General features: G+C 42.1%; 1 protein-coding gene across 4 annotated transcripts in view; it reads right to left on the bottom strand.

The window, feature by feature from the left end:
- Positions 1–21,136, bottom strand: part of LOC110476077 (deubiquitinase DESI2) — a 50,033-nt gene that overhangs the window by 20,046 nt on the left and 8,851 nt on the right. The window contains exon 1 of one of the 4 annotated variants that reach the window (XM_085582003.1): positions 12,158–13,472. The exons of 1 other annotated variant lie outside the window; for it this stretch is intronic. In XM_085582003.1, coding sequence (XP_085438129.1) covers positions 12,158–12,223 — 66 coding nt within the window. In that variant the 5' untranslated portion in view covers positions 12,224–13,472. Of the gene's footprint in view, positions 1–9,534; positions 9,737–12,157; positions 13,473–21,136 lie in introns of those variants that run through there. 2 more of the 4 variants (XM_085582005.1, XM_085582004.1) reach the window with 2 other exon arrangements.

The following is a 21,136-nucleotide window of genomic DNA, read 5'->3' as shown; positions in this document are numbered from 1 at the left end:
GATAATCAAATCCAGTCACCAACCTAGCACCACCAAACCATGTCCTCAATACCATATGAATTAATTTTTAAAATACTTCCAAAGATGGTGACTCCACCACTTCCTTATACAGTCTGTTCCAATGCTTGACAACCCTTTCTGTGAGGACATTTTTCCTAATATCTTTCTGAACCTCCCTTTACACAACTTGAAGTAATTTCCATCCTGTCAGTTGTTGCCTGGGAGAAGAGACCAACCCTCATCTCACTACAGCCACCTGTCATATAGTTGTAAGGAGCATTCAGGTCCCCCCTGAGCCTCACTTTCTCCAGGCTAAGCACTCCCAGTTCCTTCAGCTGTTCCTCAGACTTGTGCTCCAGACCCTTCACCAGCTCTGTTGCCCTTCTCTGGATCTGCTCCAACACCTCACCTGCCTTTCTTGTAGTGAGGGGCCCAAAACTGGACACAAGATTTGAAGGGCTTCACCAGTGCTGAGTACAGGGGCACAATCACTGCCCTGGTCCTGCTGGCCACACTATTGCAGGATGCCACTGGCCTTTTTGGCCACCTGAGCACACTCTGGCTCATGTTCAGCTGCTGCAGACCAGCTCTCTCAGGTCCTTTCCTGCCAGACAGCTTTCCAGTCCCTCATCCCTCAGCCTAAAGCACTGCTTGGGGCTGCTGTGACCAAAGTGCAGGACCTGGCATTTCACCTTACTGCCCTTCATATGATTTGCCACAGCCCATTGATCCAACCTGTCTAGATCCCTCTGCAGAGCCTTCCTACCCTCAAGGAGATCAACACACCTGTCCAGCTCAGTGTTGTCTGCACTGAAGGGGCACTCATGGGTTAACTCCTCCAATAGTCTCAGTGAGCTTCAGAGAAACACTGGTTTCTCAAGTCCAACTGAAACAAGTCCCAGATAATATGGGAAGTATGTTGTCTTCTTCCCTCAGGCTGAGCTATTGTCTTAGGGCAACAATACAACCAAAACATGCCCGGGTCACAACAGCTGCTTTGCTTAGACAAGTAACTAATAGGAAGAGAAGGGAGACTTTTAAAATCAAAATTCTCTTACCAGATATCAAAATCAGGGCTATCTGCAGAGCCTCATCTGCATCAGGCTTTGTATTTCAAACAAGGAAGTTACACCGAAAGCCATTTGCAGCTATAATTTTTCTTCATATGAAATTTATGTTGGATCCAAACAACAAATAAGCAAACAAGCAAGAAAAAAACCCTCTCCTTGACTGACTACTTATTAATGTTCTGAGACCTGACCACCTATTACATGCAGAGCACCCTTACATCACAAGCCCGCCCTGTGCTCCAAGCACTCTTGTTTGCAGCACAGAATTTCAGACCCTGCAACACATATTGCCCAACTCCAGGAGCAGAGAGACAAGGCCACAGGACAGCTCTGAAAGTACAAGTGATGAGGAGGCTTCTCCAGATATAAAGAAGAGAGGAGCAAAAGTGTTTCTCTGGCTGATGCCAGGTGTTACAAGATTATGACCATCACATGGACATTTCTGTATTTAAATGGTGTATTTTTTCAGTATTAATTAATTTAAATTAGCTAATATGGACTGAAAAGCAACAACCTCAACCATACCTGAATTTGAACTGAACAGAAGCTATCCTGATTTAGCACTTTCAAATAATTTCAATCACAGAAGGGTGTTATTGAAGCAGGGTCTGATTTGCATCTTGGTTCAATTGATACAATACTGGTATGACCTAGTAGCAAGACCAAGGTGCAAGGCAGCTCTGAATCATGGCTGTACTGTCCTCATCTCACCCCTGTCTCCAGGGTGCTGTAGAATCTGCCTCCAGTGTGTGACTGAACTCACAGTGAATGCCTCACAGCACTTTGGCACAGCCTCCAGCTTGTCTTAAGAGGAAGCTATGCTAAGTGAACATGTCAGTCACTTGCTGAGCTGGAAAAGAGAATCCAAGCCAGATTTGAAACCAGGTTTGTACACACATGCACGAGCTGGCCTTGTTTTCTAAGGGGTTTGCAATTCTGAGCATAAGAACAGCAGCAACAGTCAGCAAATACTCATCTTTGGAATAAATTGGTTATGGCTTAGATTAAAAACAAAAATCGGCAGCCTGTTCAGTCAGATGAAGAGTCAGGGAACTGAATGCATCAGTATCTTAAAGGAAGTTGTGATTCATGCTTGCATTGCATGCTGCCGGAAAATTGTGCCCCATACCATACACAGAGGGACTTGGAGCATTCTGTCTCATTTCCATCTTCAACAAAGAACAGCTCAGATAATAACAGAGGCAGGGAGGAAGGCTAATCTGGCTATAAGCACTTCATAATAGCAGCAGATAGCCCAAAATTCAAAATTCAAACCCGGAGAGGAACCTCTGCATTTAGTTTGTAGTGTATCAGTTAACAGCTTTTAATGAAGATCCCTGCTGAAGTAGAATTTGAAAATTTTCAGGTTTTACTCAGATTTTCCCTGATTTTCCTTTGTTTGGTTCAGAGATCAGAATAACCAGTAAGATAGTTTAGATTCTGGGGGATACTCTGAGTCAGTTCTCTGTTATTCACTTCATTTATCCATCACACAGAGGTAGAAGTAAAAGTCTTACCTGTGAACCGTGCCCTAACTTTCCAGAAGAGAAAGAAAAAAAGCTTCATTATATTGACATACATCTTTTAGGTCTAGAATGGAGAAGCAGATGATGTGATATTCACAGATTATATCATCCTGGGAGTTTTCAGAGCAGGAGTTCCCAGGAATTCATGCCAGAAACATGAGTCTCCAGATAGAAGAGGCCCATCCATGTAACCACTAATTTCTGCCATCAACTAATACTGCACTATAACACTGAAGTTTCTGTCACTAACTCTCTCTTCCCTACTTCAGAACTACTTCATTACTTTCCATGGTGTGTCACCAAAATCTTTCGTTCATCAATGGGCTCAGCAGTTTAACTAAACAGCTCCTCAGACGCTGGAGACAAGACCTCTTTCATGAGTATCTCAGATATTCTGAGCACTTGATACTTCCTCTGAGCAGCCAATACACTAAGCAGTATTCCATTTATCACCACAATACTGACTAGATATTCTACTCCACCAGATCCATCCACTACTGATCAGAAGCTAAAACTTCCTTCATTATGATCTGTATAAACATACAGAAAAGAAATCCACCAGTTGTTAATTAGATTTGATTTCAATAAATAGCTGCAAACTCAGAGTACCCAGTGTGATAGACCCTTGCCAAGAGCTCTACTTTTCACCAGGTATCACACACAAGCAATGCCTGAGCCAGCATTCCAGGCGTGAGAGCTTGGCTCTGGCATCCAGGAATGACCACACACTCCTGTGACCGAGACACCTTGACCAGGAATGGGTGCAGATGATGAAACAGTAACTAACTTGTCTGTATCTCTTCTCAAAGCATCATCTGCATGTAATTCAGAAGGATAATTTCCTTTCCCCTGTAAGTTTACTGGCAGAGCTCTGCTTCTAGGAGAAAGGAAAAAAAAAACAGTAAAGAATTATATTTAGACATTTTTAGGGAGCAAGGAGCATGTTAAGAGACTCGTGTCAACACAGGTCCCATAACTCAGGCCCTACCACCTGAGCTTGATTTTAATCCTTTCCTTCTTGAGGGCCAAGTCACACACTGTACTTGGCCCTTTACAGGGATGTCTCCTCTTTATAGGATGGGAGGTCTGGCTTGCTGAAGAGACCCTTGGCTCAGCAAATCCAAGTGGAGGACACCCAGGACAGTGCTTGCCCCTGCAGTCAAGTTACCTAAGCAGCCTCATGAAGACATGCAAAGGACTGTGTGCATTAACAAATACACTGCTCAGTTGTAGCTCAAACACCAAGAGAATGCTCTGCAATGTCAAATCTTATCACAAAAGGCAGTCTTTTAAAGGCAACATCAGATTGATGCAGGAGACCAGCTAGGGAACATTAAAGTAATAGCTCAGCATTATGTCCTGAGATGCATTGATCCAGAAATTTGAGAGCACAAAGGATAAAACTGGAGGGGAAAGCTAGAGAACGGCATTTCAGGAAACCAAGCAAGTAAAATCCCAGCTGTTTACAGCATACAGCCAGCAGCTTCAGAAAAGCTTGTTTCCCCAATACATCTTTCTAAATCAACATCCAGAATCTTGGGCCCACAGAGGTGGAAGGAGAGGGAGCATAAAAGATCACAGATTATTGATTATTCTCCAAGTAATGCTTGTAGGGGTGAAGGAAGCTTTGCTTCAACTACAGACATGCAGGACAGGGGGCTTCTTACAGATCCAGGGTTCTTCAGTCATACTGCAGCAGTGCTCACTTCTGTTCCACAGCCCCAGGCATGCACACAGTCCTGCAATATGTCCCAGTCCTTCTGCTGCTCACCCCTTCTGCCCTGCAGCTCTAGTGATAAAAACTCACTATAATGGGGGGTGACATCAAATTTTACAGCATGGCTACAATTACCAAGTTTTCTTTTGCAATTGAGTGAGACTCAAGCTCATTTCATTGTGACCCATGTTTCTTACACTCCATTCTCCAGGAGTCCAAGGCTCGTATATTCATCAAGTCTAAAATGCTGTTTTCCTAATATTACTGTGAATACAGATTAAGTAGGAAAGGGTTTAAATAAATGTAAGCAGAACAGCAACTAAATAAAGCTTAACAGAGTATTGAGGAGTGATGGCACAGACCTGTCTTTGCTACTTCACACCTGGGAAAAGCTACCTGGGTGGATCCGCACTCCAGCACACACAGAACATGGTTCTTCCCAGCTGGAGGATCATCTCCTGTGTCAGGTCCTCTTCACTGTTGGCAAAAGCTATCAATCTGCATGTCAAAGACATGTGTGAAAGCCCATCAGGTCACTCCAAATCCAATCAGCCAAAAACACCTGTTTAAGTCAGGCATGTTAACTTTCAACTACAATTCCAGACAGGGTTAAAGAAACAAGATGCTGCAGTGAAGAGGTCTGTGTTTACGAACAGGTGCAGCATCCAGTTGTAGTAGGCAATAACTTTCAAATATCAAGGAAAACAATTGCCAGGGTGTAGTCACTGGCCTGCTTGCAAATAACCTGACTGGTAGAACTGATTAAAGCTCAGGAATTACAGGTTTCTTCCAGGAGAGGATTCTCAAGTACTGAGAACTCTGCAGCTTCAGTGCAGCAAGAGAGCTTGCAGCTTTGAAAAGGCAGGGATACAGGGTGACACAAGAACCCCACTCAAGCCCCTCACTTCATACTCGGGTTGGCTGAAGAACAGACTTCTGAGGAGCAGAGTCACAGAAAGAATAAAAAGACAAGGCATCCTTTGGCATGCAACTGCCTCTGCTCTGCTGCATTTTGAATGAAAGAAACTTCTACTAAAGATACTTCTTCACCCTTCAGGTTAAAACACTCTAATAGAACAGGAATTTCCTGGGAAACAACAGCCTGATACTTAAAACTGATACTGCTAAACATATTTCCTCATGCAAACCCACAGATACTAGGAGAAGGGACCCAAGGCAAGATGCTCAACTGCAGCCTTGAGAGGAATGAGAGGACAAGCCTCTGTGGGACTGCAGCAGCCAACCCTGTCTCAGCAAGTCTTCTATTTCAGTCAAGTTCTGCTCTGCAAAGGAACTTTTCTTCTCAGCTGGGCGAAATACATCCCTTGGCTGTCTCCTCAGGAAGAATTTCTTCAGAGTTTACTGTGGCTTTTCAGACATTATTATAATATGCATCTGAATTGCCTGATGCATGAGCCAACAATAAAACCTTTACAATCAAGAAGCATAAAGAGCTTATTTCAGAGGCTTCTAAAATGCTGTGTGTGGATTAAAAACTGATGCTGCTGCTGAGAGAGATTGGAAATCTACTTATGCTTCAATGTTGTGACGCAATGCAATTTTAGTGGAAGAATATGAGGACAGAAGAAAATATTAATCCTGCTGTGGAAAGAAAACAGTAAACATTTCACAAGTTAACTTTTGTGTGTATTCAGAATATTTTAATTAAAAGTCACAAGATAGATTTAGCTTTGACAATGGGATGCCTCCAGCATTTCCACTTACACCCTCATCCTATAAATGGTAGGCACAGTTCTAGCTCAGTATACTGGTATTTCTTGAAGTCTCTTACCATTTTCTACTTTCTCCATTACTGTTTACACTTTCTACCCTGTTATGCTGCTGGCAGGTGTTGTCCTGAGCAGAGCTTCCTTCCTGCAGCTACATCTGTGAGGTGTTTACAAGTTTACTGCTGTGTATCCTTGGCCTCAAGGCATGCACATCTGAAGCTGCTATTTGGAAGGCAGCTGACCCGCTGTGCTCTGCATTAAATACAGTTCTCTTGTTGAGGAGAGCCAACACTCATCCAACACACGTTTCAGTGCTTGGGTGAGAACCTGCCTTACGAACAGAGACATCCTTGCTGGCTAAAATAAACACCTATTTCTGTCCCTTCAGAATGACCATCCCTGTCTCCTCTGCTTGTAGGTTCACACAAAGCCAGCCCATGGGTTTGTCACACCAGTCATAACACTAATGGCCCATCTTGGCTGTCTGTGTATCAAACATAGTATTTATATCAGACTGTTTACAGCATACAAGAAGCAATATGCCATTTTTCCAACCTCCACCTCTTCCCCTAAACTTCATTACTGTGCCTGAAGGAGTCAGCTCAGCGAGCCAAGGTGGGACTGGGGACATCAAACAGGACTCACTGAGCGGGGGTTGCTGGAGCAGGTGCCAGTGCCAAGAGCCTGTCCCACACAATAATCTTATAAGCAGCCCTGAAGAAGGATTATCTATGCTATTGCACACCCCTTTACATGCTGTATCTCCTTAGTTTGGACAATTTTTATGAAACTCTTCAACTCAAGCATATGAAGCCAGAAAAAAAGTGCATCCATTTGCAGGATTACACTGAAATATATTCACTCATAGAAGGTGCCTGAGAAACTCACATGTGTTAGAAACTTAAGGAAGTAATAATACCTTTGCCTTAGATGCATTCACAATGACAAATTGAGAGGTATTTAAAAAGAACAGCAGCAAAATGATCAGGGAAGGGGCAAGACTGACATATAAGAATTCCTTTAGAAGCACTATTAGCTTGGCAAAGCAATGACTGCAAATGACAAATCTGCAAACATTTGAAGGGTTGACATGAATTATGGGAGAATACTTCTTAAGAATGATACAAAAGATTCAAGTAGGAGCAACATACTCAGTTTAAAAAGAAGAGACACTTTGACTAAGTGCTTAGAAGATTCCTGGCAGCAAAAAAAAGAACAAGAAAACATTTGTATGACTCAAAGCCAGATATTGAGAAAGCCTTAGTGTTCCTGTGCAAGACAGAGTATTGAATGGTCTGAACTGTTTTGCTCCACTAATGTCAAGGAGGCTGTTGATATTCTTGGCTGAGTGTATTTCAGATGCAGACACCTATCTGCATTGTGAGCCCTCAGCCCAGACTGTCAATAAGTAGGCTTCCCATCAAAGAGGATTCAGATGAGCTTAAAAAAAAAAATGCAAGGGAGATAAATACCAAACAGCTTGGACAGGAGGTCATCAGGAGCTGTTTGAAGTGCAGATGCCTTGGCTCTGGAACTAGATTGACCCTGATATATCTGGTAGGGTCAGCAATATAGCCTTAGGGCTCTCTGTCCTTCATCTTGCAGAAAGGATGTAACCCAGAACTGTAGCAACAGGTAGGGCTGTTAAATGATTTTTCAGATGTGGAGTAATGCTGCGGCCTTGCTCAGACCAAGAAACACTAACATCTCCTTTTCCTTGTTGGTAAGGATCCTTTGCTGTCTTCTGTGGACCTGTAGCAGTGTTTCTCTCCAAAGAGGCTAACTCCATGCTGATATCCAGCAGTACAGAGAGAAAACACTAATTTAGTGCATCCTTTGCAAACACACTCCACTTGACACATCAGTCCTGCCTAAGCCAAAGCATCTGCTTTGTTCAGAGTATTGGGCTGCAGTTAACATGCCCCAAGTCCCCTACAGAACAGCTGATTGACAAGCAGCTGTACCATATCCCTCAAAAATTGTGCTGAAAAGCATAGTTCATCTCTACTCTGGTAGATTATTAGCAGAAATTTGAACTTCAGTCTTTCGAATCCAAGATGAACACCCTAATCAACAGCCATAGCTTCTCCATCAAAGTGATGCATGCACATGTAAACTACCCAGGAGAAGAGAGTGAGAGATTTATGCCATCAAATAAACCAGCAGCTAAGACTTTTCTTCCAAAGGCTTGTCTAGATCCCCGCTCAGGTTCCTGAATTTCTCTTCCATGATAGCAAAATGCTAATATGACACTGATTCTTCCTTATTGACTTGCCCTCCTTTGGAATGTTCCTGCCTGGGCAAACACAAATACCTACTTTTTGGTTAATCCAGGCACACCAACAGTCCATGCCTGACCACCTGAGGCAGATTTCTTGTATCTCTTCTTGGGTTTCTGATGAGAACATGCAAAACACTAATCTATTTCAAGCTCAAGTATGGTTTCAAACACCCTTCACCATGCTGTTTCCATTCATAAGTACTTCAGGAATGAAGTATTACTCATCAGGACCCAATTCATAGCCACAGCCTTCAGAGCCTAAAGGGAGAAAATTAATACCTATGACGAAAAAGTCTGCTTGTCTGTTAACAAGGCTTGATGGCTTGGTCGACTAGGGAGCTCACTCTTTTTCCTGAATGGTGTTTTGTTTTCTGTTATCCTCTGACAGCGGCTCACACCTGTCAGGCGATCCAGACAAACATATTCAATCTTCATTTCATTTCATAAATCTTGATTATCTATCAAGATAATTCTGCCTTTTCTCCTAACCATATCTAGTCAGTGGCAGATGAAGGAAGAATCATCTCCAAAATTTCTAGGCTGTGACCAGCCTGAAAGAATGGGATGCAATGGACTAACAATAAAGCCCTTCTTGTGACACATACGGCCTTGAAAATGTTGACCAGCTGCATGCACTTAAAGCTTTTTTTTTTGTTTTCAACCTGCTGTGTAGAGACCCAAGGTAGACAGGAAACAACTTCAAAGAAATATGTAAGCTGGCAGAAGTACAATTATTAGACAAAAGCTGACATCCTCAGTAGAAAAAAAAAATTTAAAGGAAAGGCACACAAATATTAAAATAAATAAATTTATTGCCCAAAAAAAAAAAAAGAACAGAGAGAAAAAAATCTTGGGTTCAAACAGGAGGTAGAAGCATATTTGAAAATCAACAGACAAACTGTTGAAGGATAGTTCCATAGCTAGGATGCAAAACAAGAATTTGATAGGGATTGCCTGCTCTGCTATGGATATACCACAGATTTACTCCAGACCAGGTCAAAACTGAAATTTCAGCAGCATGATACTACATTCACATTCAAAACTCTGATCTTCCAAATTCTTTATCCAATTCCCAGTTATCCTGAAGTATTTAATACCATAATTATCAGCAGTCTGTATGGAAGACCTTCCCATTCCAATACAGTGTGAGCTCCAGACTCAGGTAAAGGGACTCCCCAATAAGAATTAAGATCCACAAAGTTGGACTTACCCTAGCAATTCTTAATGGCAGCATTAGCATCTCATAGCCAGGAGTTAAACCTACCCACAGGTGAATATGGATCCTTACAGGAAAGTAAAAAAAAGAATGTAAGATTCCCTAGATTTTCTCTTTGTGCAAGGATTGTATAGAATCAAAAATGTATGTTGTATAGGCATGTAGATTCTAACTCAGTCTCATTCCTATTCACTTACCAAAACCAGTTGTGCTTGTTCTGTGAGCCAAGAGATCAGAAAAGAGCAGGGTAGGGCCTATTTGCACTAAGCAATCTATACTCCATGCTGGCTTTGGTGGCACACATTCAAAATACCCCACAGTGTCCATGAGATATATTGACTGCATGCCACTAACAATAGTTTGCTATTGCAAAAGAAAAATCAATATTTGTCCCCAAGCTTCTGAGAAGAGAATCTATTCTGCAGCATAGATGGGGGAAACCCATTTCACAATGTGAGCTGAGGTTTTTTCCTGGAGAGGTTCCAGGGCCCTTGCCTGGCTGGCACGGTGCCTAACCAGCTTAGCTTAGAAAAATACTGGGAAATACAGATTCCTGCAGCTAATAACCTGTCCTTTTTCCCTACAGTGTTTGTCCTGTCTTGGATAAAAGTCTTCAAATACAGTGCCAATGTCATACAGTGTCTCATCTCTCTGCACTTCATACAAGTAAATGGATATGAGTGCATTTTTGCCTGATTGTCTGCTCTCTGCTCTTCCAGCACAGCTACTGAGGAATCGCATTGCAGTGATAGCTCCAGATTAGACTTTAAGGGATAAAACAGAAAACAAAGAACCTGCATATAGCAATGATAAAATGCTGCTTTGCCATGGAGATTCAAGCACATGTTCTCTGAAAACCTACTTCTGTTGGTCTGAAGAAGGAAAAAAAGCCAAACAGTAAAGCAAGGAAACATTTCATTGAGAAAGGAACTGGCTCAGGAAGGGGTAACTGTATAATCTAGCTCAATACCAAAATGGGTTGTTGGAATAATTATCGTTTACAAGGCACAAAACTGATACAAAAACACCAGAGAAGTTCAGACAGAAAATTATTTATAATCCATGATCCAAGAGCTTCTATGCTGAGTGATTGTAACACTATTTAAAATGACCAAAGATAGTAAACACGAATAGCTTAGGAAATGAGTAGCCTATTGTTGGCATTTACCTATTGGATGCTGACAAAGTGTTTTAAGGATACTTTTGCTCCCCCCATATGAAGATGCAACAGAGTTATTAATATGTGCAGCATGCCATGTGGCTAGGAACAAATTAAAATGCTGTGGGAGCATCTTAACAACTCTGATGTCATGTACTTTGCTTTAGTTTGGGTGGGGAGGTTTGTTTTTTGTAGTTTTTTTTTTTCCCCAAGAATTCCCTCTGTCTTTGTTTAATGAGCAGCACTGGATGTTCAGCTCCAAATACATTTAATACCCATCCCTTGCTGAAAGACAATAATGGCTGTAGGAGCAGTGCCTAGCAAAGAATCATCAGCATTTGGTCTATGAAGATACTCTTTTGTGTGCAAACAACTTCAGATTAAAGTGCAGGTGTTTGTCCCTTCAAAGGGACAGCCTCTGTGCTTGCTTCTCCCAAGGGTCACAGACACCTTTGCACAGTGAGAGGCACAAACCTGACAGTGAAGGTTCTTTGGAAGACATTAAGTTGTCCTTTCTTTCTTCTCTTAACCCCCACCTCATAAACAGCACAGCATGTGTTGGACTAGCATTCAGGCTGCCCTATATATTTCCTTTCTTCTGGGCACAATAGTGATTTTACACTTGTATTAAAGCAAATCTTCTGTGCTAGTCTGCTGTATGTTGCATACATCTAGAAACAGATCTGAAATGACCCAAGAGATTCAGACAACTGCTTCCTTCATGGATTTGCATCTTACATCTTGTATCTCCACATCTGAAATGTACCCAGGAAGATTGGGAATTGAAGGAGAAAGAAGATGATAAGGAAATATTTTAATAAGACCAAAGAGGATCATTTGCTTTATGTAACAAGTTTCTCTGGGAATATTCCTCCCTCTGTCTCCTCCTCCCCACCTCCATCAGTATTTATTTCTATAAAAATCCATTAGATACAGCAACTACATCTTGGCTCTCGTTTGCTTCAGTGAAAAGAGAAAGGGTTGTATATTTGTACCATGGAGTGCAAATGGAATTGTCTGCCAGATCCCTCAGAAAGCTGCCAAATATTTCTCCTGCATGCAGAGCAGGCATCTAATCTGAACTGTGGCCAGGCTGATGTAGGAGGAAAGAGGTAAGCACTGTGATGCCTCACCTCTAATATCAAAGAGGTGATATCAAAAATATCACCTCTAATATTAAAGACCTCTGCCTTCAGATTAAGCTGTCACCATAGACTGGCCTTTCTAAGAAGAAAGTATTCTATGATATCTGGGCCCTTCTAGATGCCTAGATACCTATTGCAGAAAAACAAAGCCTTATTTGGCCTTTGGAGGGGGTCCATTGTCAGTTTTCTCAAAAGCAGATTGCAACTTATATCTGGAGGTGAAGAACACTCCAAGCATACCCCCATTTTGATTACTATCTAAAATAAGAGCACAGTAATAGGACACTATACACAACTCCTAATCCATACTGACCCTGAAATTCTTCTCGGAGAACCAGAGAACTAAAACAGTCATCACCTTCTTTCCCGAGTGATCCATAGTGAAGAACTGTCACTACAGGACACGTGAAAGCATGAGGCGAGCCACTGCTATTGACTCCAGCATTTAAACTTTTCCAAAGGTGACAGTGGATTGGAGGGTGAATGTGCCACCTCTCCAATGACATTGGACAAACTACTAGTACATCAAATTTCTCCGCCCCATAGAGGAATGCAAAACAATAGATTGTTTACAGAAAGTTGTGTGAGAAAGTTCTCTACAAGAATGTAAACTCAGAAGGCTTTAGAAAATCTTAAGAATTAGGGCAACACAGAACAATGACAAAATCCCATGCAGTTGGTCTCAGCTTTGATACAAACATGACTATCATACGTGGTTAAGGGTATTTTACAGCACATGTGTATTTCAGTTCCCTTGAGTTGCTTTTCTGTAAGTTCACTCATGCAAGCTAAGGAATACAAATGGTCATAAAGCCATAAATTAAGCTAATTATCCAGTAAACAAAGAAGGAAAAAAAATTTTATTCCTATCTAGCAGGGAAGTAATCAGGACACTCTAGCAATGAAAGTCATGCAGGTGATGAATGGATAGGTCTGAGACCATACATTCCCACTCCATATATCTGCCTTCACCCGAGTTAGATGGATGTATGCAAGAGACAAATAGATTCCTCAAACAAATAAGATCAGCAGCCCAGCCTGATATATTTCATCTTATGTGAAAGTTCCATTTGTTCTATGAAGTATGAGTTCAGTAGTATTTTTGTAATTCTTTTTACTGTGATCCCCTTTAACACGACAATAATCTTGTTTAGCTTCTCTTACTAGAAGAGACCACAAAGGGATAAGATCTACAAAATAATAAAAACTGGGCATCGTGACCAAAAGACTGCTTGCATGACTGGGAGATCTCAGGAAGGGCTAGTGTTGCCAGATGGAGTTTATAAACCAATCTCTCTTCACATGCTTCCTATCAGATTTAGATGAGAAGTAGCTTGTAATCTCTTTGGAGCCAGAACTCTTGCTCTGGCTCCTATTTACAAATTTTCTTTGTAAAATATGATGGAATCTTGGTTCAAGGCCGAGGCTCATTATTGGTATCACAAATGAATCACCAACAGCAGGACAAGGCAAACACCAGCACATTGTAAGCAGGAGAGTATTACCTCCTTCCACAAGAGAACATCGAGAAAACTCCACAAGCAAACAGGACATATTTGCTCATGCACCACATGTGCAAACGTAAATACAGTCTGTATGTGTACAGCAAAGCCTTAGAGAACAGCAGTATTTTAACCCTCTGCTTTCCATCAGGTGGCTGGCTAGCAATATGCAAACATGCCCAAGACACTGCACAAAGCCAATAATCAGTCTCCTTTCACATATGCTACTTTAGTAATCAAGCCTAGAAACAAGCCCAGTATTGCACCTAAGGTGCAGCACTGCAGACTGGTCCTTGGCAGAACTCCTTATAGAAACAATTTTTTCCTAATCATCCTCTTGCAGAACATGGTGACTTACACAAGTGTGCTGCTGAATCCCTAGGAATGCCTTTGCTTTCTGTGGCAATAATTAACCTGCTCAGAAGGCAGCCTTCTTCAGCAAGTAAACTACAGAAGATGCAAATCTTTTACCTCTCAGCTTACTTTATCCTCCAAAGTGCATTTATACATGGTAAACAACAAGAGTAAACACACAGCTTGGTTTGCTACCCTGCAGCAGCAATGTCCAGGTAACCAAATATGAAAACAGTGCTGGATAGAGAAAAATAGCCAGCAATGCACATTTCTTCCTCTCTCTTTGTAAAAAAAAGACAACCTACTGTGACATGAGCTTCATTTCTATTTTGTGTAATTATGTAGCCATAGTTTCTACCTCACTTGAACACTAATACCATGGGGTTTGTGCACCCATGTTTGCAAATACCTTCTCTGCTCTCCCTTCTAGCTCAGTCCTAGCAAGGCACATACTCCTCATCTGTTTGATCAGATGGCACCACAGAACGGATGTGAGCAAGACCAGCCTGGTGCTGAATTGTTGTGCTGGTGCCAGTCCTAAAGAAAAACACTCGTGAAAGAAAGAATGCTAGCTAGGTTCAGCAGAGAGAGGGGATGGAGAATAACATGATTCATGTCACAAGAGAGCCTTTGGAAGATGCTTCAAGTAAACAGGAATCAGTCTTGGGTTTTAAAGCCTTAGAATAGCCAAGATTTTTGAAGCATTCAGATGCTCTGTTTCATCAGCATGTAGAACTGCTTGACATTGTGGCACTCAAGTCTTACTTCAAGTGCAGTCGTAATATTTAGACATCATGAACACACAAATTAGGAGTGGGAGAACCTGAGTGTCCAGCAGAGAGCACTGCAGACAGCACTCTTACTGGTAATTTCTCACTCGAGTTGTCTCAAGTCCTTGTCCATTCAAGGGTAGATGAAAATATTTTAACTTTTAGCGTCTAGACAGACCAAAAAAATAACCTCTCCAGTAACATTTCTTCAATCCTTCCTTTAACAGGTCAAAAGACAAGTCTTTAGGGCCAAGTGATGGCAAAGCCATAAAAGGAGAGTTCAAACCTGACAACCAAAGTTGCAGAAAAAAATAATTCAATCTTTCCAACAGAGTTTTCTTATTTCCAGAAAAAAAAAAACAAACAAACAAAAACCTGGTAAGATTCCCATGCTGGAACCTCTCACTTTTATTTTTGTAGAAGTAAGAGGAGTGAGGAAATCAGAAGAAGTCTTAGCTTTTCAGCATTAGGTAGTACACCTACAAGCTACCAGCAAGGGCTGTTGATACAGAAGGCTACATTTGCTCAGGAAAACTAAATGGAAGAAAGAGCCATTGAGGCCTAGTAAAGAAGCAGAAGTAAAGCTCAGCCCCAGAGCTAAATTTGTGTCAATGTATTAGAAGGAAGTGTCATATATGCTTGTGCTGCTCCATCTCCCAATCGTAGCCACAAGCAGGCATTGAGGGAAGAATAATGAAATTGGTTTAGATGGATCTAATGAAACAGTCTGGCCACTCTTATGTTTGTGTTTCTGTGAATAAGAGTAAAAACATGGAAAGGAAACCTTGGAAATACAAGGAGGGAAGGTGCTTCAAAGATGAGCTTTCACCTGCCTGAAAGACTGGTCAAGCCTTATGAACCTATGGGAGAGAATCTGCCTCACACTTTGGTAGTCAGAATAAAATTTAAGCAAAGATTTTGAGATTACGCTGTAATTGCCCAATTAGCTCTTGCGTGCAAAAGGGATTCTCTTCTATTTATTCATATCCAGCAGGGCAGAAATCCAAAGCTTTCTGCCCACTGTGGATTTGCTCTTCCAATTCATTAGGATTAATTTCTTCACCACCCACACAATTCTCTGAATCTTTTCCTCCCTTCCTGCCCCACTGCCACCTGTCAAAGTTATAAAGATGATTGGTGCTCCTTAAAAGCAGCAAGGAACATCTTTATCCATCTATTTATTGGCAGATGCTTTCTCCCCATCCCCCCACTCCTTTGCTAGACTAGTTCTTTCCAAAAGCCTGCAGTCTGTCAAGCTGTCCCCAGAGCATATATGTGTATGCAGTGTTGAACCACATCACCTCCTGTAAACCCAGTGTTCTTATACCCCCCAAAATCCTAGGTAGCGTTTTATTTTGTCCAGTACCAAGTTAAACAAGAATATTTTCAAATCTACTGGCCATCAAACCAAATTATAACCTGTGTAAACAGGTCAGCATAAAGACTTCAGGCTTGTCTGGAGCGATTGTTTTTATTTCTAAAGCAGAGGATAAATTTTGGTGGATTAACATAAATGTAATCCTGTTGTCAAGTCTCTGGGGAGAACTGGGACTGACTGTTTTCTTCTTTACCTCCTCCTATCTCTGTCCAAAGCTTATACAGAGTCATGGGGAAAAAGGGGGAGCACTAATTGTTCATGCTCTGGCTCATTTACCCATTTACTAAGTGACACCTTTTCAGAAAGATCCTTGAATTGTATTACCAGAGATGTTCTGTGAATTAATTGGTTTGGAAAGAACCATCTCTGATCCTGTTGGCACAGTACGACATTACATCTTAGGAGTTTTCTTTCAAATGGGAAATCATGATAACAACAGAGGGTCTGCACTTTCATTTTGAAAAGACTGAGTGCTAGAAAAGTGCTTCTGACCCACAGTTCCCTTCAGTGCTGGAAGCTATCTGAACTCTGTCAAAGGAGATCACAGGTAAACTGGGAAGCCTCAATAAAACACTTTGATTTGAAATATCTATCACAGTCCTTAAAAAGAAATCAGACCATTTTCAGCAGCCACATCTACAGAAGAATAAGAATAGTCTCACAATCCTAACTCCACATCAAAACCCAAGGAGACTGCACAACAATTTACCTAATCACAGAGTCATAGAATATCTCAGATTAGAGGGGACACATAAGGATCATGAAGTTCAAGTCCTTGCATCTCTCAGGACTACCTAAAACAAAACTATAATGACAAAAAATATTGTCCAGATGCTCTTTGAACCATGCAAGACTGGTGCTGTCACCACTTCCCTGAGGAGCTTCTTCCAGCGGCCAATCACCCTCTCAGTGAAAACTTTTTTCTTACTGTCCAGTCTGAATTTCTGACACAGCTTCATTCCATTCCTCATGTCCTATCATCAGACAAGCCAGCCTCTGCAAGCTAGTGCCTCAGCTGCAGAATGGGAATAACAGCCTTTTCCTTCTTCAGGGAAATAATGGCAAGTACACTGGAGAAGACTGAGAAAGGATCATGCCCTGGAGTGGAAAAGGCTAAGCAGATCCCTTGGGTATCCTGTTCCACCCCCTGGCACAGCAACACAGCATGGAGATACATTTGCTTTAAATTGTCAAGTACCATCTACAAGGTCCAGAGCACAGAACTGCTCAGGGGGAGCTAATGTATCCTGTCACGAAGCACAGCACACAGCCCCCTCATGCTACACTGTTTTCTTACCCACCTCTTCTGCATCTTCCATCCCTTGAACAACACCCACCATGCTGCAACCTGCGTGTTTGCAATTTACACACCATCATCTTGATTTGCCTGGGCTTTCCTGACAGAACCAAATGAATAGCAAATTGAGCTCTGTGTTTCCCTCCCCCACTCTCCCCTTCCTTTTGTACATGCTGAAGTAAAAAGCTTCCTCTGACTCAGATTTCAGCTGTCACAGATTTCAGCAGTTTTCTCCTAGGAAGTCTGGATGCTAATGACAGAAATAGCAGCTGTCTCTAAATACTTCATCTGCTGTCTGTGGTCAGAGGGCTGTAAAGGCCAGGCCAGAAGCAGGTGTGGTGGGTGACTGCTTCAGAAAATCCCCCAAGCTCACCAGGCAGGCTCTGGTAAGAAGGGATTGGGACCACCATCCCCTGGAAGGCCAGGAACAGTTGCCAGGGCAAGCAGGAGGGATGGAGCAGGAGAGCATGTTCTCACCTGACACAGGTCAGGCAGCCAGCAGGATGCAGGGCTGCTGCCCCTCAGCTCACTATCCAGAAATCCTGCTGCTGCCTCCCATTCCTATGGGAATCACATCCACCCGAGAAGCTACATCCCAGGTGCTAAAAAGCAGTCAGAGTTTTAAACACCTAAGCATCCCATAAACAGGGTATCCTACAGGTGAGATGACTCAAGGCAAAGAGATTGAAGTGGCTTGCTAGAAATGCAATTGAGATGGGAACCAGGACTAAAGTTTGGGTATTTCTCTTTCTCAACATCCAGTGTTTTACTCAAAATTAAGGTTTGGTTGTTCTTGGCTGGAGTCCAAGGACATGCTTTGTTGGCAGCATGAAACAATCTGTTTAGAGCTTTTTAATTCCCACATGTTCAAAGCACTTGTACTTTCCACAAAACATTGTAGTGTCATTGAACACAATGTTATGTTTGTCTTGAAAGGAGGAAAAAAAATTCCATCTATTATCCCATGTAAATAAGAGTTGGTCTTCTACATAGTATCTTAGAAAAGAATTAAGGAAGAGTGAGTTTGACCTTTGCTGTGCTAATTATTGATAACTTACCATTAATTTACTCAGACAAAAAAGCATCCCATCATATTATGTATAGCAGACCCACTAGAATTTCTTTCACTCTGCATGAAGACATCCTGAGACAGAAGGACGGGCAGAAGGGAACACAGAGGTATCTGAGGAGCAAATCATGTCCTAGGGATCCTAAAGAGCACAATTTAAGTCATGTATATCAATCATCCTGTCTTAATGGGTTCACTTACCTGCAACACTCAAGGATTCCCACTGCAGGATTTCAAATGGTAGCAGGAAAGTGGAATATTGCCTCAAACAGAAAAAAAGTGCTGGTGCTATTCCATTTCCACTAGAATTGTCCCAGCTAGAAGGAGTTTGGTGTCAGGTTCACATATCTGAATATTCCAAATAATAATAAGTGCCTTGAGACTAGTTCAGTGATTTTCTTTTTCCATGCCAACTCTTTGGTCTGTCTCTTCTCAGTCCCTCTTTTAGAATAGCACAGAAGCTGAATAAGAGCACAGGGAAGTCCTAGAGCTCCATACAACCTCAAGTGTGTCCCTGATACTAAGCAATGACAAGCAGCAGCATACCACAGAGAGCCCAACATCCAGCCAACAGTCACAGACAATCAGTCGTGCTACCCAGGATTTAATAGCCCAGCAGATTAGAAATATTGAGGTATGTTCCTAGTAGGTAGGTGTTCATAATGGGCAATATACCTGTAGCTGCAGTAGCATTACAGTTCTCATCCCATGCAATGGTACAGCACCAGTTCTGTTGCCAGACCCATGAAAGAAGCTTAACTTTCTCTTGTGTTTTCCCAGTTTGCACATTTGTTGCCCCTGCTAGTACCAGATCATCCAGGGTGGGCACCAGTGAGATAGCCATCACTTCTGGGTGCTTAAGCTCTTTGACAGAACAGCTTTACAATAATGAGTGGCAGAACACTAAAGCTTTCTGACTCGAGTGATAAAACAGCTCTCCATGCTTCATGGGCAGTTCAGATGCTTGACACAAGGGATATTGTGATGATTAATAATTAACTGGTTGGAGAGACTGAGAGCTCAAGGACAGATTTGCAATCTCCTGGAGCTGAGGATGCACTTTTCAGGAGGGAGGGAGGGGAGCTGGCAGGGTGAGAAGGTGACAAGGTTGGTGTGCCCCTGGAAGTCAGCAGCCTTTTCAAGATACTTTGCTAGTATCTTCCAACACAGAAGGTATTATCCTGCACTTCTCCAGGTGGCTTTCACTACCCCAGGCACTGAGGAACCAGGGCAGCAATGATCCCTGCCAGTTCCTGGTGTCAGCTTACCTAAATGAGATGCATCATTAGAAGCTGCATTCATGTATTTAATAGGCTTGAACACCAGCTTTAATGAGACACCTCTGAAATCTCAGAAGAGGTAACAGACAGTAAGAAATATGCTTCAAAGTCCTCTGGGTATGAGAGGTAAAATCCAAGTTCAGAGGTACCAAGTACAGGATTTTTAAGTACCTGATGTGTTAGAGGCTATTAACTTGTTCTTTACACTAGCTTTAAAATTTCATCTGCATAAATTTCTTTGATCCACAAATGGCTTTAACTGCATTAAAATTAGTCAGAACAGCAGCTCCAATAGACACTGAACTGTGTATCTGAGAGTAATTACACATTACAAAGGGAATCCTTGAACCATTTCAGTAACATGCCACATTACAAACAACACTTGAAAAGCCACAGATGGATGTGTGAGCTGTAGAATATCACCTTTACTCCAGCCTGCTTCCTGCTTCCTTGCCTTTCACTCAAGAGTAGAGGGCACTTCAAAGAGTATTGAAAAAGTTTAACTGATCCTGTGCAGTTAAAAACTGAAAAACAGATGTGTAAGGAGTCTCTTCCTCCCCATGCCCATTCTTTTTTACCTCCCAATTCAGCTCTCTGGTGACATGTTCCTTCCTATAAGCTCTGTCTGAATAAAAGGGACAGAAGAGTACATGCTCAGCAGTCAGGGAGATGTATAACCAATCTAATAAACACAGTGTTGGGATGAGCTCCTGTCTGTCCCTCCCTTGCCCCAGGGGTGTCCTGCCTGTTTGCCAAGGCCTCTGGCTACCATGATGTAGAACAACTCCTGCCAGCAGCACTCTGCCCAGGAGAGGAGACAGAATTTGACCCAGACAATAAAAACAACCGAATTTTTTAATGGATCCATGTGGTTTGCATTTTCCCATCCTTTCTGAGGCTTTTGCTCAGCAGAAGTCACAGCTCTTGTTTGTGAGACACATAAGGGGAAAAAAAAAGGATCTATAGTATTTCCTTTCTTCTGGTCCCAAGAACACCTGGACCCATTTAATTTGCTCCTGTTTCTCCTTGGCTTACACTGGAATTCATCCATTCTGTTTCAATTCAGTACAACCTGTTCCTCAATGTTCTGTCCCCCAGTATTCTTGCAGTAGCCAGCACACAAGGCACAGAGCTCCAGTAGTAGAAAATAAGACTATTCCACATCCAAAGAACTGCCAAAGAGAAGATAGCCAGCTGTCTTGGATAACAAGCAGCCATAAAAATTAGAGTGAATAAAAGTACAGCAAATGGCACTACAATCAAGAACAATGAATGTTAAAGCTGGAGACAGATGGTGGGTGGATTTCAGCTTGGGACATGCATTTTTAGCTCTGGCCTCCACAGATTTGGAAACCTTCAGCCCTGCCTTCCCCCCTTTCCACAATGCAGTTCCAAATGCAGAACTAGTTTTTTTACTGCCCCAGCACATAAGCAACACTCATGACAGAACCTCTGGGTATGTACCATCTCAAATGCCCTAAAATAGTCTAGATGTCTCTTCAAAATTGATAGCTATGAAAGAGGATCAATGAGGGAAAATACCTCAACCTTTCCTAAGAGAAATCCAGAGGTCAGCCAAATATCCTAAAATGTCCTTTTATATTGATGCTTCACTAGGTAGAGCCTTTCATTTTCTAGATAA

The sequence above is a fragment of the Lonchura striata genome, chromosome 5, assembly GCF_050655825.1.
Source record: "Lonchura striata isolate lonStrDom1 chromosome 5, ASM5065582v1, whole genome shotgun sequence".
In the NCBI taxonomy this organism is placed as follows: Eukaryota; Metazoa; Chordata; class Aves; order Passeriformes; family Estrildidae; genus Lonchura; species Lonchura striata.
Note: the sequence above shows the minus strand (reverse complement) of the source record. Positions and strands in the feature narration are given on the sequence as shown.